Source organism: Mustela putorius, unplaced genomic scaffold (genome assembly GCF_011764305.1).
Source record: "Mustela putorius furo isolate JIRA1106 unplaced genomic scaffold, ASM1176430v1.1 tig00001009_pilon_pilon_pilon, whole genome shotgun sequence".
NCBI lineage: Eukaryota > Metazoa > Chordata > Mammalia > Carnivora > Mustelidae > Mustela > Mustela putorius.
The window spans coordinates 1,750,715-1,764,167 of record NW_025421529.1 but is presented as its reverse complement, the minus strand read 5'-3'; the positions used below and the strand labels follow the sequence as shown (position 1 = coordinate 1,764,167).

The 13,453-nt window shown below is 57.6% G+C and overlaps 2 protein-coding genes across 2 annotated transcripts in view; both read right to left on the bottom strand.

Moving 5' to 3' along the window:
• Positions 1 to 404: 404 nt before the first annotated feature.
• LOC106004497 lies at positions 405 to 4,440 on the bottom strand. Its single transcript, XM_045086938.1, has 4 exons — positions 4,393 to 4,440; positions 1,875 to 2,008; positions 1,000 to 1,619; positions 405 to 608 (listed from the first exon to the last, which is right to left on the bottom strand). The coding sequence occupies exons 1-4, from the start codon at positions 4,438 to 4,440 to the stop codon at positions 529 to 531; spliced, it is 882 nt and encodes a 293-aa protein (XP_044942873.1). The 3' UTR covers positions 405 to 528.
• A 1,204-nt stretch (positions 4,441 to 5,644) lies between these two features.
• Positions 5,645 to 13,453, bottom strand: part of RNF187 (ring finger protein 187) — a 34,425-nt gene continuing 26,616 nt past the window's right edge. Inside the window, exons 2-5 of the mRNA XM_013050061.2 lie at positions 8,042 to 8,683; positions 6,667 to 6,759; positions 6,295 to 6,516; positions 5,645 to 5,964 (exon numbers count right to left, since the gene is read on the bottom strand). Of these exons, the coding sequence (XP_012905515.2) occupies positions 5,962 to 5,964; positions 6,295 to 6,516; positions 6,667 to 6,759; positions 8,042 to 8,683 (960 nt within the window). The 3' untranslated portion in view covers positions 5,645 to 5,961. The remainder of the gene's footprint in view (positions 5,965 to 6,294; positions 6,517 to 6,666; positions 6,760 to 8,041; positions 8,684 to 13,453) is intronic.

The following is a 13,453-nucleotide window of genomic DNA, read 5'->3' as shown; positions in this document are numbered from 1 at the left end:
GTGACTCCAAACTGACGAGGGCCTGAAGCGTCAGAAGCCGTGATGCTCTGGAATTCTGTGCATGTGGGTGTGTACCAGGGACTCCTGGTGTCTCACATCCAGACCAGATTCCTTCCCAAAGAGCTTCCCACACGGATTCGAGTCCATTTCCGATAAACGAGAGTCCCTGGTCCCAAGACCCTAGTGTGGAAGGCAGCTGGAGGACCCAGTGGGATCACCACTGGTGAGGAGCACACGGCCCTGCCCAGAACTCTCGGCGCTGCACCCACCATGCAAACAGATTCCGTTTATGTGTGGTGCCACTACCACTGCTTTCACGTGTCCCCACGACAGCCTCGTCTACCACACGTGGAAGAGTCACCCCAGAGTGCCTCGGCAAAGCATAAACACTCACACAAGTGTTCTGGCGGCAACGAACTACAGTTCATTACACCGCCACGAGGCACAAAGGCAAAATCCAGCACAAGCCAGACCAGTGGCAGCTGGGGAACAAACACCAAGAATGGAGCCACTGCTGCAAGAAAACAGTCAAGTAGCCGTCTGGCCAGGGGCTGAGACACACACTGGTCTGCAGAAAGGCTTCAGGAAGTCTTGGGTCCAGGATCTGCCTGCAGAGTGCAGAAGGGTCCAGAGAAGCCAGAGCGAAAGGGACTCAGGAGACCACAGGAGGAGGCAGGTGCAAGGCCCCACAACTATTTGGGTTTTGTTTGTTTTTAAACCGTTTTTTTGCAGGCTGGCAGGTGACCTGTTGCTGAGATTTCTCAGCGAACTCCGCTAACAGGCACCTATGGACTTCTCAGACTTTGTTCTAATCAAGAACTGGTCAGTACCAGGCCGACGTGACTGGGAGATTCTGGAAGGGCTCAGACCTGTGAGACTGGGGCTGGAGGTCAGCAGTCCAGAGGTAGGTCGCCCGCAGTTTCTGTGTCCTGCTAAGAACAGTTGTGGCCCCTGTGCACCAGGAACCATCCTGGAAACCCACACATTTTCCGGCCTTACCTTTCCCGGCGCTCACGCGCCCATCTTCTCCCAGCCAGGCACACGGCGGACCCCACCGGCGGTACTGGGCCGCGCGCCCGAGACTGGAGTAAGTGCCCGCTCCGGAATCACTTGTGCCAAGCCATTCCCGGCCACAGGCACCTGGAAGGACCAAGATGCCACCAGCTGAAGGCTCCTGGCTGTTAAGCCTCCAACGCAAGGTGGGAACAAAGGGAGTGAGCGAGGGGGGAGATGTTTTCCTTGGCCTTCTTGGCCACCCCTGGCTCGGGTACTTCAGGTGGACAAAGACAAGGAAGGGCAAGGACGGACGAGAGCCGAGAGACCCACCCGCAGCAGGGCCTGGACATCGGTCGGGCAGGACGCCCCCACACTGCTGACGGCCGGCTGCAGGCGCTGCAGGACGACGCACGCCATCTTCCCGGCTTGCACCTTCCCTCCCCGCTCTCCAATACCGCACGACCGCGAGCCCGGGCGGGCTGGAGGCCTTATATAGTGGGAGCTTGCCGCGGCATGCAGCGCTCACCAATGAGGTGCGGGCACCGTGCCGTCCGGGAGCCCCATTGGCCGCTCCGCGACGACGGGCCCGCAGCTTGTCCAGCCAGACGAGACCTAGGAAGTAGCTTCATTTGCATACAGCCCGAGAACCTCTCCTCCGGGCCCTCCCGGCGCGCGTGCGCAGGAGAAGTGTGCGTCTCTGGGAGTCAGGTGCCTCCGGCTTCCTCAGTTACAGGCGTAGCGTGCGGCGACCTCGCGGGCCGCTGGTGGGGAGGAGCCGCGGGCCGGCTAGCCTTGTGGGCGCGCATGGATTGGTCGCCCTCGGTTCCGGGAAGCCTTGGTTTGTGTGGGGCCTCCGCTGAGGACGCGTGGGCGTGCACCGGGCAGGGCTGCGAGTGCCCCGGGAACTGTGTCTAGATTCCTGCCGTTCCCGAGAGCCGCAGGGGGCCCGGGCCCATGGCTTCCGGAACCGGCGGCCCGGCCTCGGGTCTGAAAGGCGGTTCTGAAAGGCGGCCTAGCACAGCCGCCGAGGCAGCGTCAAAGTGGGGAGTTCAGAGGGGGTCCCCGTAATTGGAACGAGGTGGTGGCTGCACGACGTGGTGCCGCGGAGGCTGCAGGCCTGAGCCGGCGTCCTTGCACGGGGGCATCAGTGTTCTGTGCTCGTGTATGGAAGACCCCAGCCTTCTCTAGGGTCATACCGCCTTCCAGAGGCTCCCTGTGCGTGCACGCACACGCACTACACACACGTGCACAGGTGTACACAAGCGGATAAGGCGGTACGTGCATAGGTGTACACACACACATGGATAGGGCGCTCCTTGCAGCGATAGTACTGGGTACAGAAATCCCAAACTGGCCTTAAGTGACCTGAACTATTCTGAACGACCCCTTCTTTCTGAGCTGGGGACGTGCCTTTTCCCCTCCACATGCCATCCCTACTCTGTCACCTTCCTTCCTTTTCCTTTATAAAGAAAAAAAGAGAGCACAAGCAGGGGGAGCAGCAGCCAGGGAGGGAGAAGCAGGGACCCCAACGCGGCCTCAATCCCAGGACCCCGGGACCACGACCTGAGCCAAAGGCAGGGTCTTCAGCGAAGCCACCCAGGGTCCCCACCTTGGCTCCTTTTCTACTCTTCTGAGATCCCGCCTTCCCCTCTGCACAGGCACCACGTGCCACCGATGAGTTCTGAGTGTCTTTGCAACCTTGAATTGTTCTGTGTGCTTGCATTTGAAACTTAGGTAAATCACACTTGGTCTTGTACTCCACTTGTTTTTTCTTCATGACTCAGCACGGTGCCCGAAGCCACTGCAGGTCATCCCGTGTCCAGCTCCCATGTGTCCCCAGGGCTGTGGAACTCCCACCTGCCCAGTGAGGGGCAATGGAGTCTGCCCTGCACGCTCCCACCTCCCCCGCAACAAGGACAGTGCACCCAATGTCTGCCTGTGCCTAACCCTGAGGGCCTGGAGAGGACATCTGTGGAACGTAGCATCTGCAAGTGGGGTCACTAGGCCCTCGGTCATCCTGCCCTAAATCTCACAATATGTGGCAGCTAGTGGTTGAGAAGCCAGCAGCAGTGCCGGGGCAGCAGTGGGGACACCATGGACAGACTGGCCTCTCCCTGGACATCTCTGCTGGTCTTAGGCATCCACATTGGGTCAGGACACCCTGCGTGAGTGTCTCAGCAGAACGAGCTACACTGCTCAGCCCCCATGCTGACAACCAGCCCTGCCTGACTTTCAGCTGCCTCAGTCACCCGGACAGGGTCTCATCCAGCCTCTCAACCTTGCACACAGAATTCGATCATTCAAAACCATGCCTGCCCCAGGGCTGAGGTGGTGTCACAGGGTAGCACATGGCCCACTGTGTAGTCGCTGCTTGGAGGGGACCTCTAAACTGGACCCCTGGGGTGCCCTACCGGAACCAGGGGCCACCCCAGGTGGTCTGCCCAAGTCACGTGGGGTGGGGGCTTTCTTTGGTCCTCAGCTTGATCTCCTGGGGTCAGTGTGGTGTCAGCATGCCCTCTCAAAGTCCCAATCAGAAATCTCCCAGTGGGCCACGGTCCACAGGGGTGGTCACACACTGTCCTGATGCCCTGGCATGTCCGTGTTTGGCACCTGTCCTGAACTCTGTCCTGGCTCTTCGTTTGGTTCAGGGTAACCCATCTCCTCTCCCTGATATGCCGTCCGGGTGAGCACGATGGCCTTCAGTGAGCTCTGGGAGTGCTCTGGCACATTCCTGAGCCACAGGGGCTGGGTCTTGGGCTCAGAGTCCCCCTGACCTCCCAGCTGGCCTGACACTCCTATGTCCTGACACTCAGGCCCAGCTCCCAAACGGTGGCTCCAGCCCACCACCCCTCACCACATTCTGACTCCTGTCCTCTGGGGTTCTCACTTCCAGGCCGGGTGCTGGGACCTCACCTCACTGCCCTTCCCCGGGGATGTCCTGGAGCACCACAAGATGCAGGGATCCTTCCCTATGCTGCTGCACTCCACCTCATGTCCTCCACACAGTGTGTCTCCCTGCTCCCCTGGATCCTGAGCAAACACGCTAGACATCCCCACTGCACCTGGATGGGTAACGGGAAGTGGAGGGAAACGCCCCAGTGCTCGGAATGAAGGAACCGGAGGCGCGCCCCCCCCCCATTGGTGCAGCAAACCTCTACTGCTCCCAGTCCACGCAGAGCCCAGCCCAGCTTCCCTCCCCTTGTGCCGCTGGGTCCTGGGACCAGCGTCCTGGGACCAGCCAGGAGCAGGGACTGCGGAGCGCTCACCAGGCCCCTGCACAGCTGCGTCCCCGGGCAGGAGCTAGTAAAGACAATCCACTGTCTGTAACTCATTCTTTTGCTCAGGCTGGCAGACATCTGGAGGAACAACACTATTCCACAGGGACCGGGGGCTCACGCCGGAGTCGTCCAGGGCAGCCAGCGGGGAGCGTTCACCCAGGCGCATGAAGGAGCTAACAAGGGGGCAGCGCGTCTGGCTGGAATCAACAGCAGGCCACACTGGGATGTTCCTGGCCTGCTGGACACAGACAGGTGGCTTCCTCCAGTGCCTGCCCCTCCCAGTCCCCATACTCCTCTAGGACAGGGACACCCCTAGCACTGCCCAGGATGACAAGTGTCCCCAATGCCACTCAGTGGAGGCATGGGTCCCATCAGGACAAGTCCCATCTACAGTAGCCCCCTTTATTATGCAGGGTGGACACAGGGTCTCTCTGGAGACTGGCCAGGCAGCGGAGCAGACAGGAGGAGGGACGCCAGGCAAAGCGGCTGAAGCAAGATGTCTTGGGGGAGGGGTGAAGGGGCTCCGGGAGGCAGGCCATGTGCCAGGCACACCATCCCCACACCCACAGAACCAGGGTTGGGAGACCTCTGGAAATGCACCTGTTGATTTTGCACCACACAGCGTGCTCCAACTCTCAGCCTCAAGCATCCTTAATGGCCCCATGTGTTCACACTGTGGGACCCAAGTCCCCATGGCCTTCCTTGCCATCATTTGCACAAACTGACAACGGGACCACAAGTCATGGTCTTGGAACGCTTGTCTAGTGGAGGAAATGTGAAGCAAAGGGAGCCAGGAGCAGAGCAAGAGAAAACACTGTGTTCCAGCCTGAGAATGACCCACACCCACATGGTTCCTCTGCTTCCCCAGGAAAAACACTCAGGTCAGCAGCCATTGGTGCACATGCAGAAGGGGTAGACAGAGGCCAACACTAAGGCAGGTCCCTGGGAAAAACCACAGCACCGGAGGGGCAGATGGTGCAGACAGAAAGCAGCACAGCTGAGCAAAGACACCGGGAAACAGACAGGGGCACAGAGCTTCAAGGGCATGGACCCCTGAACACAGACCCCACAAAGACCCTGAAGACAGAGCTGGTGCTGGATGTGCAGGCTGTGGGGGGGGGCTACTGCCCACAACCGGTCTGACCTACCTACCCGCCTCACCCCACCCAGATGTTGTGAGCATCCCTTTGTCTCCATGGACACCGCAAATGTACCCTTAGTGGGCATGCCCGATGCACACACGGTCTGCACAACCCCTGGAGCAGCCCCTTTGTGGGTGGCATTTCCAGGGGGTGAGTACCAGGTCTGGAAGATCCAGGCTGCCCAGGGACAACCATGGGCCCCGGAGACACCAGGCCAATCAGACTCAGTGGCAGCAACAAGAGCTTTATGCAGAATCGTGACACATTGGGGCTGAGCACACCCCTGTTACAGGTCTCTATGGTAAAACGTTTACAGCCTGGGGGACATGGACTCCCAGAGAAGGGGACAGGGACACTGCTGAAGGACATGGTCTTGAACCCGAGGCGGGCACTGGTGGTCCGTGTCCCACGTGGGCACCTAGGTGCAGACCCTCATGGATGGAGCACACTGTGTGTCCAGAAGGCGGAGATGGAGGAGCTGCTGGGGGCCAGGCCAGGGTGGACGCAGCTTCTAGGGCCTGGAGCCAGCACGGGGAGGCAGGACATCACTGCAGGGGGAAGGGTGGAGGTGGAGAGAGAGGCAGCTGCTGTGCCAGGACCCAGGCCATGAGAGGGGACCCAGCCCCTGCCAGGCCCCCCAGCCCCACACATCTCCCCACAGCCAGAGCCTTATCATGGCCATTACACTCCCTTGGCCTTTAAAGAATCAGAATGGCACCTGGGGGACCAGAGGAGGGAGGGACAGGTGCTGCCAGACCTGCCCTCAGGTGAGAGGGTGTGTGGAGGCCAGGGTCTCCCAGGTCCATTATACCTACAGTGCAGCCCCTAGCAGGAGCCAGGCAGCTGGGGTGAGGCCATCCCCCTCCCGGGCTGCCCACCTGCAGCAGCATGCTGAGACCCAGGCTGCGGTGCCTCCTCTCCAGCTCGGACACCACCTGCAGCAGCGACCCGAAGCGGTCTGCAGGGTCAGCGTCCTCGTCCTCCATGGACCCATCCTCTTTCTCGGCCTCCTGCAGAAAGCGCTCCTCCTCCTCAGCAAAGAAGGCCCGCAGCTTCCTGTAGTCAGTCAGGGCCTTCTTTCTGCGGTCCATCACGTGTCCCTGCAGGCCAGGAAGGGAGCTCACCTGTGTCCCCGCCAGACACCTGGGGCCTCCCGCCCCCGCCCACCTCGGGGGAAAAGCTGCATCCCTGCCTGGCGGGGTCAGGGGCCCCTCCTTGGGCTGACCGCAGGCAGGCCTTCTGCCACTTGCCTTCCACACGGCGGCAGCAGACTCCGCCTGGCCGTGCAGGTCCCGTGCGTCCTTCAGGTCCTTTCTCATGATCTCCACAGACCCCTTGTTCTCCTGGAAAGACACGCTGGTTACTGGGGGTGTGGTCAGAGGCCCCGAGGGTCCCACGAGCAGTATCCAGGGGCAGACCGGTCAGGGTCTGCACAAGAAAACTCAGCAGCTCTGCGAAGCTCTCTCCAGAAGAAACTCGGGTGGGGAAACACCTGCTAAGACTGCAACCAGGCAACTGGAGGAGGACTACGTTCTGGGGTCCCCAGTGTTACAGTCACCAAGGGAGCAATGCTGAGTGGCCTCTCAAGGGGGCATGGACCCCAGGCCTAGGGTCCCCCAACAGCAGAGCCCAGCTCCAGCCCACCTGTCCACCGGCTGCAGCCCCAGTGCAGCCCCTGCCCGCCACCCGCCAGGGCCACCCCCAGTGCTCACAGGGACCCCAGGACCCACCACCTGTCCTCCCCGGGGTGGGCGGGACCACACACACTGTCTCTGTGCGTTTGGACATTCCGGCTGTCTTTACTCTGAAATAATGTTGTGACCCACCTCCATGGGGGTTGTCCAGGGCCCCAGTTACAACCCCCCTCTCCAACAGCCGGTTTCTCCCCAGTGTCGACAGCACAGCAAAGGTTTCCAGACTTGGGGGCGGGAGGGGGGGTCGCTGAGAGCAAGGGAGAACGCGATCTGAGTGAGGGGAGGTGTGTGCCCTGGACCCCAGCGGCTGACAGCCAGGCTCACTGCCTGGTCCACCAGACAGAATCTCAAGGGGCACAGGGAGAGGGGTGGGGGGGTGGGAACCCTGCGGCAGAGTGACGTCACACCCGGAGGCAGGGCAAGGAGGTGCTGGGGGGCGAGGTATGGGGGCAGGGCCGGCAGAGAGACGCTTTCTTCCGATGGGGGGAGGGGTACAACAATCCGAAGATGGTACATGAGGATGACTGTGGGTGGCTGACAGGACACCAGCTCAGAGTAGGGAAGGGGGAAACCGTCACCGTCTGGAGGGAGGGGGTGACAGGGCACCGTCCGGGGATGGGACAGCCCCTAAGAGCGGGGGAAGGGGTACAGAGCACCGTCTGGGGGCGGGGACTCGAGTTGGGGAAGGGAGACAGGACCCCAGCTTGGCGGGGAGTGGGGCGGGAGAGGGGAGGGGGGGAGGGCACCATCCTGGGGCCGGGAACGGGGACAGGGCACCGCCCGGGGATCGGGGACCCGAGTTGGAGGTGGGGGACCGGACACCAGCGGAGGGTGGGGAAGGGGCACAGGGCCGCGTCCGGGACGGGGACCCGCGCTGGGGATGTGGATGAGGACGCGGACGCTCCGCGCACAGGTCGCCCGCCGCGCGCACCTTGCCGCGCAGCGCCTTCCTCCAGCGCGGCTCCCACTCGGGCGGCTCGGGGCCTGCGGCCATGCGGCAGGCGGCGCACAGCGGACCCCCGTCAGCGCGGCACAGCAGCTGCAGTGCCGCCTCGGACGCCGGGCCGTCGCGCGCGGGCGCCGCGGCCGCCTCCTCGAGCGCCAGCAGCCGGCGGCTGAGCGGCGGGCGGCCTGGCTCCACGGCGCGCTGCCAGCAGTCGTCCGCGCACTCGGGGCACGGGAAGGGCCCGTCGTCCTCGGCCCAGAAGCGCACCACGCACGCCCGGCAGAAGCGGTGGCCGCAGTCGGCGCGCACCGGCTCTCGGGGCGCGCGCTGGCACAGGGCGCAGGAGGCCTCGGCGGGGCCCGCGGGGAGCGCCAGGGCTGCGGCGGCGGGGGCCCTCGGGGAGGGCGCGGCCGGAGGGCGGGCGAGGCCGGGGACGCGGCGGACTGCAGGGACGGGGACGGAGACCGCGGCCGGAGAGCCGAGGGCCGGCACTAGGATGGCGACGGGGCCGCGCGGGGCGGGGACGGCGGGGCGCCGCGCGCCGGGTCCTGGCAGCGGTGTACTCGGCGCTCGGAGTTCCCGGCCGCGGCGCTCCCGGCCCCAGGTCCTGGCAGGGGTACGCGCCGCCTATTCCGGGTCCTGGCAGGGAAGCGCTTCTCGTATGGTCCTGGCGGCAGAGCACTCCACACCCCATCGCGGCCGGCCCACAGCTTCGCGTCCTGAAACCTTACCAGGATCTCCACTTACCCCGTCCGTGACTCGCGGACGAAAGGGAAACTGGCTTACTAGTGTATGAAGGCTCCGTTGAAAGAGTCTTTTGTAAGCTGCTAGGACCTGAGCTGAGGAGCCCCCCCGCCCACGCGGGGTTGGGGCGGAGCTGGAGACGGGGAGGGGGGCTCCTCCCGTGCAACCGCTGTGCACGCGCCGCCACGCGAGGCTCCTTTCCCCGTGCACGTGCGTCCTCGCGTGGGCTCTTTCCCCGTACACCCGCCGTGCACACGCCTCCTCGCGGGAACCCGCCCGCTCGGCCCACCGCCCTGTCCCCGGGGCAACGGGCCTCCCGTCCAGCGCCTCGCGCAGGTTTTGGTGGAAGAGTCTAGAGGCGGGGACTGAAGAGGTCCAGTGAGACCCGGAGCTACCGGCCCGGGACTTTTATTAGCATTTCTTTAGAGAGAAAGAAAAAATAAATAAAAAATGGAGCTCTGTTTCGCTTTTATTTCGAAAACAACAAAGCACACAGTTAAAATTAAAAACTCACTGTGATTTAGCACTACATAATTTTTAAATTTTAAAAAGATTCACTTGTTACTCCATTTGAATGCAAAATCTTCTGAGTTTCATTGCTTCCAGTTTAATATGTTCTTAAGATTTTGACACAGAACTAAGAAGGCAGCAAATGAGAAGTGTAATTAGTAAACTAAGGTTGGTTCTGTGCAGTAATGGTCAGAAGAGGGTTTCAAGCCCAGCATACCCGATCTGCTCGGTAAATTAAGAACGTAGGGGAGAGAAAAGCTAAGAGGGCTTTTGATAAAATTGAAATTTGGTACAGAAAAATATAATGGAGAAACAGCACACACCCACCCTTCCCACCATCCCCCTAGGATCTGTCAGTTCACAGAAAAAAGCAGTTGCTGGGTAGATTGTTCTGTGTAGCTAGAAGTTTCTGGGATGTGTCCCACCACAGGTAGTGAGAAGTGAGCCAGCCACAGGGACATGCACACACAGTCACGCTAAGGAATGTTGCTTGTGAGACTGTGTGAATAACCTTAGAAGCCTGGTTATTTACATACATCATCCTGGCTGCCCTAAAGGAAAACCAAATAGTTACAGAGCTCACAATCCTACAAGACCTAAGTCTCCCTCAGCTTACACATGTCTTAGCAATCTACAAGAACAAAGCATTTCAATCAATAACCTAGCTTCCAGAAGAGAATGTAGACACAATTAAATGTCTTTATAGTGTAGCCCATGGACAGATACTTGAAGCGGATGGACAAAATGTAGTGTCCCTCCAGAAGCTCCCAACGGTCTTACCGTTCATGCCTTGCTAGAGTGGAAAACGGCCTTAACCTGACAATAACAAGGCCTCTGGTATCCTGTGAGTCTTCTTTAATATACAAAAATCCTCATGAAGCCTCCCTTTTCCTTACCTCCCCCAACTCCCAAGCATATAGTCAGCCATTCCTCAAGACCCCTGGGCAGCAGCTCTTTCTGCCCATGGGTCCTGTCCCATGCTTTTGTAAACCACCATTTTGCCCCAAAGACATCTCAAGAATTCTTTCTTGGGTCATCAGCTCCAGATCTCACCCCACCGAACCTCATTTATGTTCTAAAACCCCAGCAGAAACATGAACACATGGAAATGCAGCTCACTCCTCCTAGGCGAACAGATGTTTGACTTCAGACCCAGTCATCTGCCCTATTAATAGGGCCCTTATGGGGATGGTCAGCTGGAAGTCTCCCCTGAGAGGAGAACTCTGGGTCCAGGCCTCTCAGTTGAGATACCAGCCTGTCTGTCTCTATAGGGCACCCCCAGCTGATGAGGTTGGATGTTGGAAATGTCTCATCTTGCCTAATTCTCATTTGTTGCCTACTATTACATCAATCTACATCAATAGATTCTTTTCTTCTATTACGTTTCTATTACAACAGAGTTTTCTTTCCTTTTTGAAGTCAAAACACAGCTGTTTAGAATCTTCTGTTCAGAACACAGATGTGAGGGGGAAGAAAACACTCTGACTAGTTACTAAGAACTAGAAACATAAAAGAAGACTTTTCTTCACTGTTAATTTAGCAGACTCCCAAAACCTGGATTTTGCAAGTATTGTTTCTGGGAGACCATTAGGCAATGTAAGGACCTTCAGATTTCTCAAAACCTTTGGAAATCCTTTTTTAAAAATATGTTCTATTAAAATAAGTCAAAATGGAAATAAAGCTTTTCCTGATTTGTCTTGGTTTGGTTTGGAGAAATTTTGTCACATCACTATTTTGGGGGGGACCTCCAAATTTCCACTCATAGAGAATGAGGAAGTTGTAGCCATCCATTTGAAAATGTGTGCATGAGTTAAACCCCAAAGTTTATAGCAGCAATGTCCACAGTAGCCAAACTATGGGAAGAGTCCAGATGTCCATCAACAGATGAATGGATAGAGATGTGGCCCATATATATAATGGAATATTACTCAGAAATCAGAAAGGATGAAGTCTTGCCATTTACAACGACATGGATGGAACCAGAGGGTATTATGCTAAGCCAAATAAGTCAGTCAGAGAAAGATAATAATCATACGATTTCACTTATATGTGGAATTTAAGAAACAAAACAGATGAACATAGGGGAAGGGATAGAAAAAAATAAGATGAAAGCATAGAGGGAGACACATCAAAAGAGACTCTTAATTGTAGGAAACCTGAGGGTTGTTGAAGGGGAGTGGCTTGGAGGGATGGGGTAGCTAGGGGATAGGCATGAAGGCAGGCATGTGATGGAATGAGTACTGGGTGTTAAATGCAACTGATGCATGACTAAATTCTACCCCTGAAACTAGTAAAATTTTTTTAATGATTTTATTTATTTGACAGACAGAGATCACAAGCAGGCAGAGAGACAGGCAGAGAGAAGAGGGAGGAAGCAGGCTCCCTGCTGAGCAGAGAGCCCGATTCGGGACTCGATCCCAGGACCCTGAGATCATGAACTGAGCCAAAGGCAGAGGCTTAACCCACTGAGCCACCCAGGCACCCAAAACTAGTAAATTTTTAAAAAGGGAAAGAAAATGTGTGTGAGAGAGATTTCTGGGAATAAGGACTAGCAAATATTGTCTCATAGTCCCTAGATCTGTGCCAAATGCTAATGTGGACTTTCCCCACCGTCAAGCCATTCTCTGTGATACCAGGTGCTTTGTACAATTTCAGTGAATTCTACCCAAGGATCGTGTTAGCCCCTGCGGGTTAAAGACCCCACAGTAGCCCATCACCCTTTAGGACCATCAGAATCCAAATTGCATTGTATGGCTTCCTCACTTCCCAAGACAGGCTTAAAGGGATCCCCTGGCATTTCTCCAACCCCACCCCCACCCCGGCCCTCTGCACCCTCTAGGTGAGAGATTTCCCAGTTGCTATTTCAGGACACGCGTTGGGTGGACAGGGCAGAGAAGCTGAATAGGCTCTCCCTCTAAACCACCCAGAAAACGGAAAAGTCCCTTCTAGATTTGAAGCAGAATCAGAGTGGGTGGTGATATGGATTACTGCTCAGAATTACATTGCATGAACACCCACAAGACAGCAGGACTGTCCAGGCTCTGGCTGTCTTGAATTCCCACCACACTGATCCCAAAGCACTAACTAAGAGAATGCCTCCCCACAAATGGGCGGTACTCCTGACTCAGCTGGCTGCATTCTGACCCACTTCCCTTTCTCTCAAGATCCTATTCTAAATGGATTCATAAAAAATGTTTCGGGATTCCACTGGCAATGATGAAAAACTCTTGAGTATTGTCCGTAAGACTGTGACAAAGGAGTTTGATTTTGACCCAAAAGTAGACCAAGAGGACATAAGGAAAGGATTCTGAAGGGTGTAAATAGAACAGGCCCCCAGTGGGGGCCACTTTGGCATGAAGAGGATTTTGAGCTACAGAAGCAGCAGGAAGAGGCCTGCCCATAGCTTCCTCCTTGGCCTAGAGGCAGACACTCATGAGGAATGAGCAAGCAGTTCCAGGGCCTGAGGAACACAGGGGGTGGGTCCCCCAGACGGACCTACACTATTGGGCCTTATATGGTGTCCCCAGATCAGATGTCCGCTTGGCCCCAGCTCGCCGTCCTTCCTTTTCTCCTGTCACTTCTCTGCAAAGGCATCGTTCCAACCCACGCCCCGGTCCTAACAATCCCTTGGGATTGGGGATTAACCAATCCCCAGTTCGTCATCACCCGGGTCTCCTTCAAGGGATGTGCCCCACGGGTACGGATCCTTAGGGTGTTTACTTTACTTTGTTGGGCTCATTCTGGGGTCCCAGCCAACGACCTTCAGAAGGGTAGAGGAAACAGGTTCTTCCTCACCCACGCTGTTCACGCCGGTAAGAGTTCTCCCGCCTTCCCCGCGCGTGTTTGACGTGTTATATGGCCTTTGGGGTCGTCCTCCTTTAAGTTCTGTTCTCGCCAACCAGGCGGCGCAGAGGGAGGGCACAGGCCCTGCCAGCTCTGCTGCAGAGGACAGTAGGGAGTTTATGGACTGCTGGCTGGGGACGCAGGGCTCTTGATCTTGGGGGCGTCAGTTCGACCCCACGTCTACGGGAGACGTCCCTTCAGAAAAAAAAATCGGACTCGGTGCAAAGGTCCCATTTGGCCCACGGAAAATGAATCAGAATAGTTAACTTTCATTGCCACGACAGGAGCGGGACGCAGAGG